Source organism: Puma concolor, chromosome C2 (assembly GCF_028749965.1).
Source record: "Puma concolor isolate L17-30 chromosome C2, mPumCon1.1.hap2, whole genome shotgun sequence".
NCBI classification, from domain to species: Eukaryota; Metazoa; Chordata; class Mammalia; order Carnivora; family Felidae; genus Puma; species Puma concolor.
The window spans coordinates 22,697,147-22,714,882 of record NC_141675.1 but is presented as its reverse complement, the minus strand read 5'-3'; the positions used below and the strand labels follow the sequence as shown (position 1 = coordinate 22,714,882).

The following is a 17,736-nucleotide window of genomic DNA, read 5'->3' as shown; positions in this document are numbered from 1 at the left end:
TTGCAATTTAATCTCCAAATATTTTCTTTCAGGTCCTAAATAAGAAGGCCTAGAGTCCCAGACCCCTTTACCCATACTGAATCCATGTGGACATTATGATTATTATTGACCCCAACAATCATTCCCATTGCCCCCAAAAGACCATAGATTCCTCCAACTAAAGCCTTGTGCAATTAGAGTTCACTTGATCCTCGAATTCTCATTTAAAGCAAGTTCTTTTTCACTGAACAACAGCAAGTTTGAATAAATCTTAAATTGCTTTTCTTAAAGTCAGGTATCAAGGGAGCAAGTCTGCTTCAGTGTCTTGTTCTCAGAAGGAAGTAGCTTACAAGTAGCAGTCAGGAAGCGAAGCCTGTTGGATCAGACATTTTTCTGCTCACGAACAATCATCCTTCACATTTGGCCTTCTTTCCCCCAGAGGATTATTGATACAGAGAGCCACGGCCCAGCGTTGATTTCGGCTGAGTACCTGAGTGCTCTTTGTTTGTTCTAGTCTTAGAAGAGACGAGTCCAGGGGATGTCATTGTGTGTCCTACCTAGGGCTGCCATGGTACGGAGATCGCCATTTCTGAAGCTTCCTAAGAAAGCAAGAAACAACAACATTGGGAGGATGTGTCAGGCAAACGCTTTATGAATGAGGAGAGGATATGGTGCTACATACATTAGCAACTTAGGTTACTACCCTTAAAAACTTGAATCGGGAAGCTTTTTTGAGTACATTGTCTCCGTCTCAACACGGGGACTGAAAGCAGCCCCAGTGGTGGTTTTCGGATCCCAGTCTCTCATTAGATATGGAAGCACGTTGAAGAGTTAGAGCCACGTGTATGTCATGAAGGATGCGGGCCAGTCTTAAATGGAAGTAGCCGAATCTTGTTTCAAAAAGAAGTTCCACTCTTAACCTTGGCTGACAGAGAAATTTGTCGATTATCCTAAGGTTTTTATTTTTTTTCTCTTACGATATGGCATTTAAGAAAGCATCTGTTCCATGATGTCCCAGGGCATGGGAAGAAAAATTAAACGGCAGCGAAACTCAATCCCCGAAGCACTGCTTATAGAATAAGATCATTCCCAGAATATTATATAAAGCAAAATTAGAAAATCAAACTCAGACTTGTGTTTAAATTCATCCCTTTGGCGCTTAACAGCTGCGGGATCTTGAAGAAAATACCGCATATCTCAATATCCACATTTGTAAAATGTAGTTCAGTTTGGTAAAATATTGGTCAGGTTGATTGGTGAGAAGTTCAGGTTTAATACATGTAAAGCATGTGGCATAGTGTCTGACACATGATGGGACCTTAATAAGTGACAGCTACTACTAGGCTCTTGCTGTATGCATTGTATTGTTTACATCATCAGGACCCCTTTACCTCTCTTTTTCATTAGGCAGTACCCATTTGACCTGGCTCCCCCTCTACACTTCTCCCTGCTGAATTTGTGTTTAACCATATGTGGAAAATCTTTTCAGTTCTAGGTAGCAATTATCTATGTTTATCGCCAGAAGCAGTTTGGTTTTCTTAAAGCAAGTAAGAGCTCTACTGATCAATGATATTCTCAATGATTTGTTGAGCAAGGTTGGTACAACTATTGATAAAAGCACATGTTGGGTGTATTTTTTTAGATCTCAAGTTTCCAAGCTCTTCTTTTTCCTAATGATTAGAGATTTCCTAAAGAGAGCTATACGTACCCCTGGGAGAGGAATACGGTTTTTATTTAAGGAGAAAAGGAACTTGGAACAAAATGGAAAGGGGGGGAAAAACCCCAAAACTTGGCACATTCAAGTCAGTTAAGCATTGCTTGATTTGATTGCCTTCGTTTCTCTCTTTCTTTTTCTTCTGCCCCCCCCATCTTACTTTTTCAGCTATCCTTAGGATGTCTGTTAAAACTTTTTATTTTAATGTGTTTATTTTTGAGAGAGAGAGAGCACAAGCTGGGGAGGGGCAGAGAGAGGGAGAGACAGAGACGGAGACAGAGAATCTGAAGCAGGACCCAGGCTCCAACCTGTCAGCACAGAGCCCGATGCAGGGCTCAAAACCATGAACTGTGAGATTGTGACCTGAGCCAAAGTCAGACTCAACCAACTGAGCCACCCAGGTGCCCCAGCTATCAAAACTTAAAATCATGGGACTATGTAAAAAGCGAGCTCCCCAGAAATAAGATCTCATCACTCTGATTGCCCAGTCTTGAACTTCTTCCATTTCTTACTTCTAGAGTTGCCAGAATCCCACTATATATTCGTTTATGCTGAATTCTAGAAAAACCGCAAATAAGGATCCCGAGAAGAAAGGAAAAAAGAAGCAACTATAGTTCCACAATCCACCACTATTAATGTTTTGGGTGAATTTTACCAGTCTTTTTTTTTTCTATACAGAAACAAACTTAAAACACTTTTCTGGAACTTCCTTTTTCATTAAATATTGAAATGAAAGGTACCATTTAGCTCCTGCCCAGCTCACGGGGTCTCCAGCTGGTTCTATTCATCTCCCACCAGCTCCACTCTACCCTCAGCTGTTACACGAGGTATAAGGGCCCCAGTGCCCTTTACTTTGCGTCACCAAGATCCTGGGGCATGTGGAGGAAGGGTGTCCATGCAGGCAAATCCAGAGGGGACACAACAAAGACTTGAAACACGTATGGGCTGCACTAGAGGTGGATGGCCCTCAGAGGATTGTGCCCTGCAGGTAGGGTAAAGCCTTTACCGGATATTTCACCAAAGAATCCTTGCTTTCATCCCTTGGTGTAGAGCAAATGCCAAGAAGAGCTGGCGAGCCTGCTGTCGGGCTTGTCCTTCATGCAGCTCTGGGTACTTCAGAGGACTTCCTTTTTAATGTGACCCCTCCCTTGAGTTCACCTCTTCACACTATCCATCCCATCCCTGTTGTTGTTTTTTTTTTTCCCTAGTCCCTTGAAAATAGATCTGCCATATTGGTACAGAATCTGGAATGTTGGGGCGCCTGGGTGGCTCAGTCGGTTAAGCGGCTGACTTCAGCTCAGGTCATGATCTCGCAGTCCGTGAGTTCAAGCCCCGTGTCGGGCTCTGTGCTGACAGCTCAGAGCCTGGAGCCTGTTTCAGATTCTGTTTCTCCCTCTCTCTGACCCACCCCCTTTCATGCTCTGTCTCTCTCTGTCTCAAAAATAAATAAACGTTAAAAAAAAAAAAAAAGAATCTGGAATGTTATGCTAATATTTTAAGTAAGCAGTGAAAAGCCATTGGGTGTTTTCAATTGATACCCTATATTTTCACAACTTACTGGAAGCAGCATGGGAGGAAACCTAAAGACAGGAAGAACCCTTTTGAAGAGTGGGTGAGAGATGATTAAAGCTGGAACAAGGCAGTAGCAAGTGTAGTAAAGAGGAAGGGCAGGTAAGAGCTCAATGATAGACTCCGTTGGTATTCCCATTACTGCTGCACCCGTTCTGCTACAGATAGAAGTGTCCCATCACCCGTCACCATCAGCAGTAGCCTTGTTTACCCATCCACAGCCCCTCTCCCACCCCAACCACAATATATGTAGCCCCTGGACTAATTTCTTTCTTCCTTTCTTCCTTCTTTTCTTTTCTTTTAATGGAGTTGAAATCAGTGAGTCATCACTTACATACAATACTCAGTGCTCATCACAACAAATGCCCTCCTTTTCTAAAAAAGTTTTTATTTATTTTTTTTGAAGAGGGAAGGGGCACAGAGAGGGAGAAGGAGAATTTTTATAATGCTTTTATTTATTTTTGAGAGAGAGAGAGAGAGAGACAGACAGAGCATAATCGGGGGAGGGGCAGAGAGAGAGGGAGACACAGAATCCACTGCAGCCTCCAGGCTCAGTCAGCACAGAGCCCGACATGGGGCTCGAACTCACGAGCTGCGAGATCATGACCTGAGCCAAAGTCAGACACTCAACCAACTGAGCCATCCAGGTGCCCCAGCCTCCCTTAATACCCATCACCCATCCAGCCCATCCCACACCCACCTCCCTCCATCAACTCTCAGTTTTTCTCCATCATTAAGAGTCTCTTTTGGTTTGTTTCTCTCTCTCCTCTTTTTTCCTCCTCCCATATGTTCATCTCTTCTGTTTCTTAAATTCCACATATGAGTGAAATCATATGGTATTTGCCTTTCTGATTGACTTACTTCATTTGGCATTCTAACTCCATACACATTGTTGCAAATGGGAAGATTTTATTCTTTTTGATGGCTGAGTAATATTCCAGTGTGTGTGTGTGTGTGTGTGTGTGTGTGTGTGTGTGTATACCACACCTTTATCCGTTCATCAGTCAGTGGACATTTGGGCTCTCTCCATAGTTTGGTTATTGCTGCTGCTGCTACTATAAACATTGGTGCATGCACCCCTTTGAATCTGTATTTTTGTATCCTTTGGGTAAGTACCTAGTAGTGCAATAGCTGGATTGTAGGGTAGTTCTATTTTTATTATTTTGAGGAACCTGCATACTGTTCTCCAGAGTGGCTGCTCCAGTTTGCATTCCCACCAACAATGCAAGAGGGTTCCCCTTTCTCTGCATCCTCGCCGACACCTGTTGTTTCCTGTGTTGTTAATTTTAGCCATTCTGACAGGTAGGAGGTGGTATCTCGTCGTGGTTTTGATCAGTATTTCCCTGATGATGAGCGATGTTGAGCATCTTTTCATGTGTCTGTTAACCATCTGTACGTCTTCTTTTTTTTTAATTTTTTTTAACTTTCTATTCAGTTTTTGAGAGACAGAGAGAGACAGAGCATGAATGGGGGAGGGGCAGTGGGAAAGGGAGACACAGAATCCAAAGCAGGCTCCGGACTCCAAGCTGTCAGCTCAGAACCTGATGCGGGACTTGAACCCACCAGCCGTGAGATCATGACCTGAGCCGAAGTCGGATGCTTAACCGACTGAGCCACCTGGGTACCTCCCCCCCTTTTTTTAATGTTTATTTTTGAGAGAGAGAGAGAGAGAGAGAGAGAGAGACAGAGTGAGAGTGGGGGAGGGGCAGAGAGAGAGGGAGACAGAATCTGAAGCAGGCTCCAGGCTCTGAGCTGTCAGCACAGAGCCCGACGCAAGGCTCGAGTTCACAGACTGTGAGATCAGACCTGAGCTGAAGTCAGACGTCTAACCGACTGAGCCACCCAGGTGCCCCTGTATGTCTTCTTTGGAAAAGTGTCTGTTTGTGTACTCTGCTCATTTCTTAATTGGGTATTTGTTTTTTTGGATGTTGAGGTTGATAAGTTCTTTATAGATTTTGGATACTAACCTTTTGTCAGATATGTCATTTGGAAATATATCTTCTCCTATTCCACCAGTTGCCTTTTACTTTTGTTGATTGTTTCCTTCGCTGTGCAGAAGATTTTTGTCTTTTTTAAAAGTTTTGTTTTTACATTTATTTATTTTTTGAGAGACAGAGAGAGACAGAGCACAGGTTAGGGAGGGGCAGAGAGAGAGGGAGACACAGAATCCGAAGCAGGCTCCAGGCTCTGAGCTGTCAGCACACAACCTGACATGGGGCTTGAACTCATGAACTATGAGATCATGACCTGAGCTGAAGTCAGATGCTTAACTGACTGAGCCACCCAGGTGCCCCTTATTTATTTATTTTTAAGCAATCTCTATGCCCAAAGTAGTCATTGAACTCATGACTCTTGAGATCAAAAGTCACATGCTCCACCAACTGAGCCAGCCAGGTGCCTCAAGTGCACAGCTTGAACTCACAAACCATGACATCATGACCTGAGCTGAAGTTGGATGCTTAACCACCTGAACCACCCAGGCACCCCTGAAGGTTTTTAGCTTGATGAAGCCCCAATAGTTCATTTTTGCTTTAGTTTCCCTTGCCTATGGCGATGTGTCTAGTAAGAAGGTGCTGCAGCGAACGTCAAAGAAGTTGCTTCCTGTGTTCTCCTCTAGGATTTCGATGGTTTCCAGACTCATATTTAGGTCTTTCACCCCATGGACTAATTTCTAAAAAAAGTGTCAAACCTGTCACCCCATCATCGAGTAAGTAGCACTGAGACAATGGTTGTTAGGAATAAGGCTCAACAGAGTTGATGCGAAATATGAAGAGCACCTGAAAATGTTTCAGTCACATGACATTGATGCTGTTAACATTTAGGATATTATAGGATTGTAGTAATAATTTTAAAAGCTAAACATCACACACATTTCTCGTTGAAATCCAAGCAACGTCTTACTTAAGAAACGTGAGGATATGCAGAGGGTCCACATCCCACTTTCTGCTACTGACCTTCCATGGGGAAAGGCAATTTGTAAGCTCATCGTGACAGCATAGACATTACAGAGAAGGGAACAACTCACAACTCAATTTGCTTTATATCTGTACCTCCTTATATTAAGTTATTGAGCCTTGAATTCACACCGGAAACCTTATCATTCGTTTTTACTTCTTGCCAAGTAGAATCTTTGGGGGCTGTGTAGAAAACACATCAGTCTTCTTAAAATTGTAAATACTAGCAAGTCAAATTCTCCAATACACTTGTGTCCCAACTGAGAAAAAGGAAGTGCCAAAATGGGAGACATGGGACATTCCACCGGAATTAAGCTCTGTGTAATTATTTATGCAATTCCGAAAATACATTTTACCATATAGGGTATAAACCCTCTTTTCTCCCCATGAATTGTATTTATCCATGGAAGTCAAAGGTGTTATTAACTTAAATCCTGGCAGAACCTCATCTGTTTTAACACTCACCAACCCACATGATAATTACTGCTGCTATACACAGAAGAACTTAAAATTGACATAAGATTTCAGCCCTCTAACCTGTTTTTAAGAATCCTTCACATCTCTGGGTTTTAGGCTGACGGGTGTGCTGCCTCCCACCTTAACCCTAAGAGAGATTTATTGCACCGGGCCCAACTTACTGCTGACTGAAAGATGTTGCACGATCATTACTGTGCCCATGGGTAAAAGAGGAAGGGGCCGACCTTGGGGAATAGCTTTGAATTATGATAGTCATGCAAGGATAGAGATTTTGTCACAGGGCTAGGACAGAGGTCCTGGTAGAGAGATTTAGGAAAGCAGGGAAAGGATGGATAAGTGAGCAAATTAAGTGTGGGGGGTCTTGCTTTGAATTTGCTTGGCAAGGCTTTGCATCTGTCCTCTTTTTGTGGAAGAAGCAAGTGGAAAATGTTTTGCTTTCTAATGTTAGGCGTGGCTAACGTCATTTTTTTTTTATAGTTCCTCCTCCCATGCTACTTCTTCATTTATTTAAGTATTTATTTTTGAGAGAGAGAGAGAGAGAGAGAGAGCATGCAAGCAGGTCATGGGTAGAGAGGGAAGGGGACAGAGGATCTGAAGCAGGCTCTGTGTTGACAGCAGAGAGCCCATTGTGGGCTCGAACTCACAAACCATGAGATGGTGACCTGAGCCAAAGTCAGATGCTTGATCAACTGAGCCACCCAGGCGCCCCAGCTAACATCGTATTTATAAGGCAATCGGTGTGGATCAATCTGAAAGAGCAATTGAAAGAAGAAAGGAAGAAGGGAAGGGAAGGAAGAAGGAAATAGGCCTATATCTCCCTTATACTGTTTCCCTCATATAGGCATACCTCCTTTTATCGTGCTTTACTTTATTGTGCTGTGTTTTTCACAAATTGAAGGCTTGTAGCAACCCTGCATAGAGCAAGTCTATTGGAGCTGTTTTCCCAACATTTGCTCACTTGGTGTGTGTGTGTGTCACATTTTGGTAATTCTCTCGCTATTTCCGACTTTTTCATTATTATTATAGTTGTTATGGTGATCTGTGATCAGTGAGCTTTGTTATTACTATTCTAATTGTTTGGGGCACCACCAACTGTGCCCATAGAAGACAGCCAACTTAAATCAATAAATGTGTGTGTTTTGACTGCTCTACCAACGGGCTCTTCCCCATCTCTCTCTCATTCCTTGGGCCCCACTATTCCCTGAGACACAGCAATATTGAAATCAGGCCAATTAATAACCCTGCAGTGGCCTCCAAGTGTTCATGTGAAAGGAAAAGTTGCACATCTCTCACTTTCAATCAAAAGCTAGAAATGGTTAAGCCGAGCGAGGAAGGCATGTTGAAAGTCAAAACAGGCCAAAAGCTAGGGTTCTTGTGCCAAATAGCCAAGTTGGGAATGCACAGAGGTTCTTCAAGAAAATTAAAAGTGCTGCTCCAGTGAACACAAGAATCATAAGAAAGAGAAACAGCCTCATTGCTGATATGGAGAAAGTTCGAGTGGTCTCAATAGAAGATCAAAGCAACCACAGCATTCCCTTAAGCCAAAATCTAAACAAGAACAAGACCCTAACTCTCTTCAAGTCTATGAACGCTGAGAGGTGAGGAAACTGCAGAAGAAGAGTTTGAAGCCAGCAGAGATTGGTTCATGAGGTTTAAGGAAAGAAGCCTTCTCCATAACAGAAGACGGCAAGGTGAAGAAGCATGTGCTGATGGAGAAGCTGCAGCAAGTGACCCAGAAGATGAAGGTGGCTCCACTAAATGACATGTTCAACGTAGGTGACACAGCCTTCCATTGGAAAAAGGTGCCATCTAGGATTTTCATAGCTGGTGAGGAAAGGTCAATGGCTGGTTTCAGAGCTTCAAAAGATAGACTGACTCTCTTGTTAGGGGTTAATGTAGCAGGTGACTTTTAGTTGAAACCAGTGCTCATGGACCATTTCAAAAATCCTAGGGCTCTTGAGAATTATGCTAGGTCTACTCTGCCTGTGCTCTGTACATGGAACCACAAAGCCTGGATGATAGCACATCTGTTTACAACCGATGTTTATAATCTGTTTTAATTTTAAACCCATGGTTGGTACTTCTAGAAAAAGGATTCCTTTCTTTTTTTTTTTTTCCAACGTTTATTTATTTTTTTTGGGACAGAGAGAGACAGAGCATGAACGTGGGAGGGGCAGAGAGAGAGGGAGACACAGAATCGGAAACAGGCTCCAGGCTCCGAGCCATCAGCCCAGAGCCCGACGCGGGGCTCGAACTCACGGACCGCGAGATCGTGACCTGGCTGAAGTCGGACGCTTAACCGACTGTGCCACCCAGGCGCCCCGAAAAAGGATTCCTTTCAAAATATTACTGGTCATTAGTGATGCAGCTGTTCATCTAAGAACTCTGATGGAAATGTACAGTGAGATTAATGTAGTTTTCATGCCTGCTAACACAATGTCCATTCTGCAGCCCATGTATCAAGGAGCAATTTTGACTTAAGTCTTATTATTTAAGAAACCCATTTTATAAAACTATAGCTGCCATAGATAGTGATTCTTCTGATGTACCTGGAAAGAGTAAATTGAAAACCTCCTGGAAAGAATTCACCATTTTAGATGCCTTTAAGAACATTTGTGTTTCATGGAAGAGGTCAAAACATCACTATTTTAATACGTGTTTTTAATGTTTATTTATCTTTGAGAGAGAAAGAGAGTGCAAGTGGGGAAGGGGTAGACAGAGAGGGAGACACAGAGTTCAAAGCAGGCTCCAGGCTCCGAGCTGTCAGCACAGAGCCCGACGTGGGGCTTGAACTCACGAGCTGTGGGATCATGACCTGAGCTGAAGTCGGATGCCTGACTGAGCCACTCAGGCACCCCCAAAATATCGCTATTAACAGGAGTTTGGAAGAAGTTGATTCCAATTTTCATGGATGCCTTTGATAGGTTCCAGACTTCAGTGGGGAAGTCACTGAAGATATGGTGGAAATAGCAAGAGAATTAGAATTACAAGTGGAGCCTGAAGCTGTGACTGAATGGCTGCAATCTCATGATAAAACTTGAACAGATGAGGACTTGCTTCTTAGGATGAGCAAAGAAAGTGTTTCTTGAGATGCATCTACTCCTGGTGCAGATGCTGGGAATATTGCTGAAATAACGACAAAAGATTTAGAGTATCACATAAACTTAGTTGATAGAGCTGTAGTAGGGCTTGGGGGATTGACTCCAATTTTGAAAGAAGTTCTGCGGGTAAAGTGCTATCAAATAGCATCATGTGCTACAGAGAAATCCTTCATGAAAGGAAGACTCAATTGATATGGCAAACTCATTGTTTTCTTTTTTTAAGAAATTGCCACAGCCACTCCAACTTGAAGCAACCACCCTCCCTTGAGCAGTCAGCAGCCATCAACATCAAGGCAAATACCCTCCAGCAAAAGGATTACAACTCATTGAGCCTTCAGATGATGGTTAGCATATTTGAAAGAAATTAAGTATTTTTAATTAAAGCGTGTACTTTGCATTTTTAAACACCGTGCTATTGCACACTTAATAGACTACTGTATAGCGTAAGCATAACTTGTATATGCCCTGGGAATCAAAAACAATTCATTTAACCCACTTTATTGTGATATTTACTTTTTTGGGGTGGTCTGGAACCAAACCTGCAGTATCTCTGAGATACACACCTCTACACATTTTTTTGTCATATATGCAATGGGAAGGCAGACGTCAGCCTAGTCCGTGCCAAATTATTACAAAAATCTGAATTTAAAAGGACCCGTGTTAATGGACTTTTACTGAATTTATAAAATGTCAAAGATTACATCTCACTTAAAAGATAAATCTCAAAGTGCTCTTTCAACACTCCCAGAACACCATGTAAAATGACTGCTGTGCTGATTCGAGAATATTGACATTTGGCAGCTCTTTGCTTGGCTCTCACCTGATATGCTTTCGCCTCTCTCTAAAATACTTTGGTGCACCTGTGCAAAGGCTCTGTGGAGACAATAATGAGGCTTGTCTGAGTGCATAGATAAAATGTATTTTCGGGAAAAATAATAGCCTCTGTTCTGATTTGGGTGATGTTTTTTGCAAGACAAGTGACAGAGATGCTTTAAAAATGTGATCCGACTATCAGATTCATATTCTTTCCCAGGTCCCCGCTATTAATATGTCCAGGGTCTGGTTGACAGCTTGCCCTGATGATTCTTTTCGTTCCTACCATAGCTACAGCATTAGCACAAACCGCTCCCAACTGGAAATGGTGGCTATAGAAAAAAATTGAATTAAGAGCCATCCTGGGATAATGGGGATAGTAGTGTTTGGCCAGGAGTACGGCTCATTGATGAGGTTTCCCCATTAGTTGTAGACAATAGAGTTGATATATTGTCTCATGGTGTTTGGGTTACTCTACGCATCACTGGAGTGAAGGATATGAGGATATTACAATTGAGGGAACCAAGTTAATTGGAGAAGAGAAGTTAATTGACTCCCCCATGGTCCAGAGCTAGTTAATGTTGGAGGTATGGTTAGATCCCGCTCCCGCCTGGTGATGTGGTGTTGAAATAGAATTGCTGTGGCATAGATATTTGGGAAGACGAATGAAAGGAAACTATAGATCTGAGTCCGAAGGACAGGGAGGAACTTCTGACTTATGATGCTGAAGCTATTTAGGAGGATCCATTGGGACAGGTACATATTCCATGCATCCTTTATACAGTGGAAGCACATCGTACTCATGTTTATTGCATGTGTATTCAACCACACTTTTCAAAAAGTACAGTAGCAGCTAAAACAAAATGTGATCTTTTTGTCAGATAGCCCCTGTATCAGCTCCTTTATCTGTGATAGATTCCGAGGCTGGATGGATACATCAGCTGTGTTGGAAACTGTGAGATCTAATACAGTATATACAAAACAACTTAAAATATCGAGGGTATTTCTGACTGTTATTTTTGTCTTATACCCAACTGTGAAATCAACTCCCATATAAGATGGAAATTCACAGTATTGAGGGATTTTTTTTGCTCATCAAAAGAAAAATGATGGAAAAAATATGTGTGAATAGATTAATAGTTTTGTGTTTAAGCACATAATAACTTTTTTGCCACTTTCAATTTTTTTTTGCCCAGAAATGTTTTTTAGGAGGAAATCTAGTATGAGAACTTTAATATAGTCTTAAAATGTATATTTTAATATATATAAAAACATTTCAAAATATGAGCCTTAGGTTTGAACTTGAAGCTGCTAATATTATTTCTCAGGGTTCTTTTGCTGGAAAAATAGAATTGAACTTATCGCTTTTTAAAATACGCTTTTGAAGTAATATACACCTACTGAAAAATACACATGCATACATGGAGTTTGATGGGTTTGCAAAAACTAAACACTCCGATGGAAGCAACAGAAAGATCATAAAGCAGAACATGACCAGCATGCCAGATCTCTAGGACCTGTGTCCCCTTCTTTTTTTTTTTTTTTTTTTTTAGTTTTTCTATTTCAATGTTTACTTATTTTTGAAGGGGGGAGGGGCAGAGAGAGAGCGAGATACAGAAGCAGGTTCCAGGCTCTGAGCTGTCAGCACCACTCGCGCGCCTCGAACTCACGAACTATGAGATCATGACCTGAGCCGAAGTCAGACTCCTAAATTACTGAGCCACCCAGGTGCCCCACCTGTGTCCCCTTCTTTCTAGTCACCATCTCCCAGACCACCATCCTGACTGTAGATGAGTTTAACACTGTAGATGAGTTTTGCCTGTTTTTGTACTTAATATATATGCATTCTGCTCATTATGATGTTAGGGATATCCATCCATCTGATTGTCAGTTATTGTATAACTCTTATTCACATTGCTGCGTAATTTTGTATTGTGGGAATATATCTTAATGCTGTTGTACAATTTTTACAGTATAGATACTAATTTGCAACCAGCCAACAATGTAGGAGAGTTTAAGTGACTATGCATTTCCCCCCAAACTTGGTATTTTTCATCTTTTTTTTTTTTAACAGCTTTAGCCGTTCTGGTGGACAATCATTGATTTTTAAATTGACTAAATAAACCTCTAGCAATCTCATACCAAACAAAGGTCTTTATTTTAGCAACCCGTGTGTGTTGGGGGTGGGAAGGGGCAATGTTTCATAAAGCGGAATGCTTCAACATCAACAAGTTCAAAAAAGAAATACATTTTGAATTACATAAGCAGAAATATCTCAGCACAGACAAGTGGTTTTGTTTAAAATACAGCCTTATTTTCAAAGAAAGCATTTCATTTGGGAATGAAGAGATATGCATATGGGCTAGACATTTATGGAATCTGAAAACTGACATTTTTAAGATTTTGGAGGGGAGGTGTGGGATAGAAGAAAACAGTAAGGACTTTATTAACTGCACCACTAATGATTGAGATTTTCATAGAAAAAACACGAGGCAGTGGTTGATTTGTATTTTTATTACTGTTGCAGGGTCTCCATTTTGGTGCCTATTGGATATTGTTCCTATAAAGAATGAGAAAGGAGATGTGGTACTTTTTCTGGCCTCATTCAAAGACATAACAGATACAAAAGTGAAGATTACTCCAGAAGATAAAAAAGAAGGTTGGTACTGTTTTCAGAAAACATTGACAGATGGAGTAACATTTTGAAATTGTTTACTCAGAATCTTTAGGAGGAAAAAAAAATTGTCTTTTTAATAACAGCAACTGATAAATATTCATAACTGTTAGCAGTTAGCGCTTGGTGCCTATTCCAAAATCACAGAGACTCACATGAATTTACATCCTCGTCTTTGTAATAAAGACTCATTTGACAGGAACCAGAAGTTCATATTCCTATGCAAATAAGATAAAGATGGAAAAGCAGTTTAGAATATAAAGAGTCACACCACATTATTTTATTAGGGAAAAATATTAATCGGTAGCAATGAGTGAAGTTAAAATGATGTGATTAAAAATCCCTCTCTCAGTTTCATCTAAAGTGCAGTAGCTCAAAATTTAGACGTGAAAATTTCACGTGCAAAATTAAGAATCCAGTGTTTAGTGGTTGCTAGAGTGGATTGCTGCAGACAAATGTGTTTCTGTATCTTATCGTACATAACACTATCATGATTTGTTTTAAGGCACAGACAAGCTTTTCAATGATCTTTAAAGGATTCTACGATTTTATATTGCTTTCCTTTTACCTTCTGGTTTATAGTTGTTAAGAAATTCCTTAAAATTCGTGCAAGCTGACAAAAACTGGCACTGAAAAAAATGTTGATATTATTTCATTTAAACAGGGGTAGGATTACATACTTTGGTGACCAGAGAATAAACAATTGTCATTGCAAGGGACTTCCTATGTGTGAAGTACTTTATGAGAACCAACTATCTGACATCTCAAGAATTATGACTTGCTCAGAATGAACTCTTTTATTTCAACTCGTTTAAAACACATATGTGAGTGTTTTAAACATATAAAAGTCTCTAGAAATGACAACCCAAATGGAGAACTATCGTGGTGTGGTGCCTCTTCCCCCACTTCCATCATCTGAAATGTTTGCAAATGCACAACTATTTTCCTATGTATTTGCATGACTGAACAGTGTGGCATATTTACATACACAAGGAAAGAGCAGTCTTACAATTAAAATTACTCGGATATTACAGCAAGCGTAATGCCTGTCCAGCGAGAAAAAAGAAAACGTGGGAGTCAGTATGCATAGATTTTGTTTTTAGGGTTTTTTTTGTGTGTGTTATAGGAATAGAGAAGGTGAGTATGAACTATATTTGCTCACAACACTGAGACACCAAATATGTGGGTTTTCTCCCCACCAAGAACCAGTTCTACAACTTTCTGGCCACCAACTGGGTGTCCTATCATTTAATTCAGCTCTGCGATGACTACAGAGTTAGTGTCGGTCTCCACACGCTTATGGGCTCATTCCCACGAGACTGTCCTCACTTCAGATGCCAGTCACAAATATTGGGTGCCCAGGGGACCTGTACACGTCTGTCCAATTTGGCTATAAAGTTGGGGATTCCCCGACATTCCTCCTTTTCAAATTTAATAATTTGCTAGAACAACTCACAGCACTCAGGGAAACACTTTATTTGTATGGTTACAAAGGATACAATTCAGGAAGAACAAAATGGAAGAGATGCATGGGGCAGGGCATGGGGAGGAGGGAGGTGGAGCGGCCATGCTCTGTCTGGGTGTGCCACACTCCCAGAACCTCAGTGTGTTTACCAGCGCAGAAGCTTTCCACACCCCACAGTCCAGGAGTTTTTATGGAGGTTTCATTATGTAGACATGATTGATTACATCACTGGCCATTGGTGATTAACTCAGTCCCCAGCCCCTCTCCTCTTCCAGAAGGTTAGGGGTGGGGTGAAAGTTCCAACTCTCTGATTTTGGGTCTTTCACCATGGAAGCGTGTAGGGACTCCCAGCCACCAATCAATCATTAGCATATAAAAGATACTCATCATCCCAGGATTCCAAGGGTTATAGAGTTGTTTGCCAGTTGCAGGAGGTAAAAACCAAATACATATTTTCTATTATGCCCCAATAGGGATTATTTGAATAAAATTATTATTCACATCTTAAATATATATGTGTGTATATCATATACCTTTATATATGTGTGTAGATAGAAGTGTAAAACTAAAAAGTAATATATGACTACTTTTTTTTTTTTTTTTTTTTTTTTTTTTGCTTTAAAGGGAGTAATTTAATCATCCTGACATGCTTTGAGCAGGAGAATCATGTGTAATGGTTTTATAAAATTTAACTCGTCACCTTTGTCTTAGGCCTGTCATGTCTGTAGATAGGGGAGAAATCCCTATTTTGGAAGACTGAAATTGACCAAAGGAGCAAAATATACTTACTCACTTGGGATTTGAAAGAGCTCAATTAAAACACTCCTTTTTCCACCCAAGTACTGGGCTAACTCAGAAGGAACTAAGAATAAGGCAGATGGGAGATCAGCATATCACCTTGATTTCTGATAAAACTGATAACAGAGAATGTGACATATATCTACAGCAAGTGGGCTTCCTCTTGTGAGCTCCAGATTTAGGGAAAGTCACCCCTCGATCACAAACAGAGCTATAAAAAGGCAAAGGCAGAGCTCCCCAAGTTATAATTTCAAGCTTGGAGGACCAGAGCAGAACAGATGCTCCCCAAATACAGCTGCTTCTTAAAGAGGAAGGGGCCACCCTATGCAAAACTATGTGTCCTTCCAAACTCAATCCGATTAAATTCCTCCTCTTCCTCTGGGAAGAAGTGAGTGAAGGAGCAGGAAAGGCCAAGTGTGTTACACTAACGGAAGTGCTTGCACATGAAAGACTGTACCTGACATTTGGGGGTGGAGGAGGGCATGAACTTGAATACTCTGGAACCAGTAACAATTTTACTAATTCAAACTCCCATCTTAAAAATGAGTTTTACATTTACATTTAAATAAATATGCACCTGTTGGAATGAGCACTGGGTGTTGTATGGAAACCAATTTGACAATAAATTTCATATTAAAAAAATAAAAAATAAAAAAAATAAAATAAAAAAAATAAAAAATGAGTATGTTCATCTCTGTTCAGTAATAGACCAATTTTGTTCAGGGAACATATACAATCATTTTCTATCTCTTGCAAAGTGTAAAGCAAAAAATATCAACGAAACACATTTAACATTAATTAGATAATGCAAAATATGATTTATGAATTTTGAAGTATTTTGAAAAAAATCCCTAAATTTTTTGTACCTTTATAACTTCTTCCTCAAGTGATTATTACTTCATAGGAAGTTATGTACTATTTCTAAATAGGTACTGAAAACTTAACATTTTTTTCTGTTAATGCCTTAATATAAATGTCCCACAAAAGTATGTAGTATTTTTATAGAGGCCAACTAACTATTGTTAGCCAGCATGGCTATAAAATGATCATAAAAAATAGATGTATATTTCTTTTTTTTTTTTTTTTTACCTGCACTTAATAGAGGAAAGTACATTAAATTCACCAGTTGATGGCATGTCTTGTAGGAAAAGCACATCTTATCATATGGTATTTTTAGAACTTTGAGATAAGTGTTTGAAAATCATTAAAATGTCACTGTGGAACCGGAGCAGTATTGTATCATACCACGAGAAAACTGTAAGTGAGCATGTAGCCTGACTTGACCCAAGATTGCATCTCATACAAATGTATCACTGAAGTTCACTGACTTATAGAAAGAAGATTTGTGTTAATTTCCTACCCAGGCTCAGATGATGGACTTTATAAGAGGTATATGTGCACTTCTATTTTTAAAAACTACTTGAATCATTAATATCTATGTTGTTTGGGGGTTTATGTGAAATGAGGTAAAGCATATTTTATTGAAAAGGCTAACAAGGTATGGGATACAATAAACAGCATTGATGGGAGATTAGCATAAAACGCAATGTTCTGTTTGTGCACTCTGTAGCTCTCAGCCAGTGATCTGGGTTGTGTGTCGGGGTGAGGGGGCCAGGGGGGAAGAAGCAGAAGAGAGGGCAGGAAAGGGAGGGAGGGAGGGTGTAAGGGACGTCAGCAGAAATCTGGTGTTTTTTACTACCCAATACCCTCCTTTTTTTTTTTTTTTGACACATTTTACTTCCATTCTAAAAATAGTGTGTAAACCACTAACTCCTATCCATGTCTAATATTACTGAGTGCATTACGGATCTTTCACTCTCAGTAATACTTTAATACAATTTAAAAGTGAATTAATAGTGGATTAAGTAGTTCAACAAATACTTAGTGAGTACCCACTCTTGTCTTCAGATTTCAACTATTGTTTGGGGATGTCAAAATGGAGACCGGATGCTTTGGATCATCTATACTTTAGCTCAAATCCTGGTTCTACCACATGTTTGGTATAGACTAGGGGCTTATCCTGTCACAGACTGTACTCTCTTCTATAAAATGGGGTAATCATACATGTCTACATTTGATTCAGATTGTCCAATGACAAAAATTATTACAATTTAGTAATGAGTTTGATGCCCTTTATTCAAAGGGGAGCACTCCATGGATTGAGAGTATACAGTGCTTCGCAAGCAGTGGAG

General features: G+C 40.4%; 1 protein-coding gene across 1 annotated transcript in view; it reads left to right on the top strand.

Annotated features, from left to right (window-relative positions):
• KCNH8 (potassium voltage-gated channel subfamily H member 8) overlaps positions 1 to 17,736 on the top strand; it is a 360,147-nt gene that overhangs the window by 141,000 nt on the left and 201,411 nt on the right. The window contains exon 3 of the mRNA XM_086674209.1: positions 13,135 to 13,266. Coding sequence (XP_086530335.1) covers positions 13,135 to 13,266 — 132 coding nt within the window. The remainder of the gene's footprint in view (positions 1 to 13,134; positions 13,267 to 17,736) is intronic.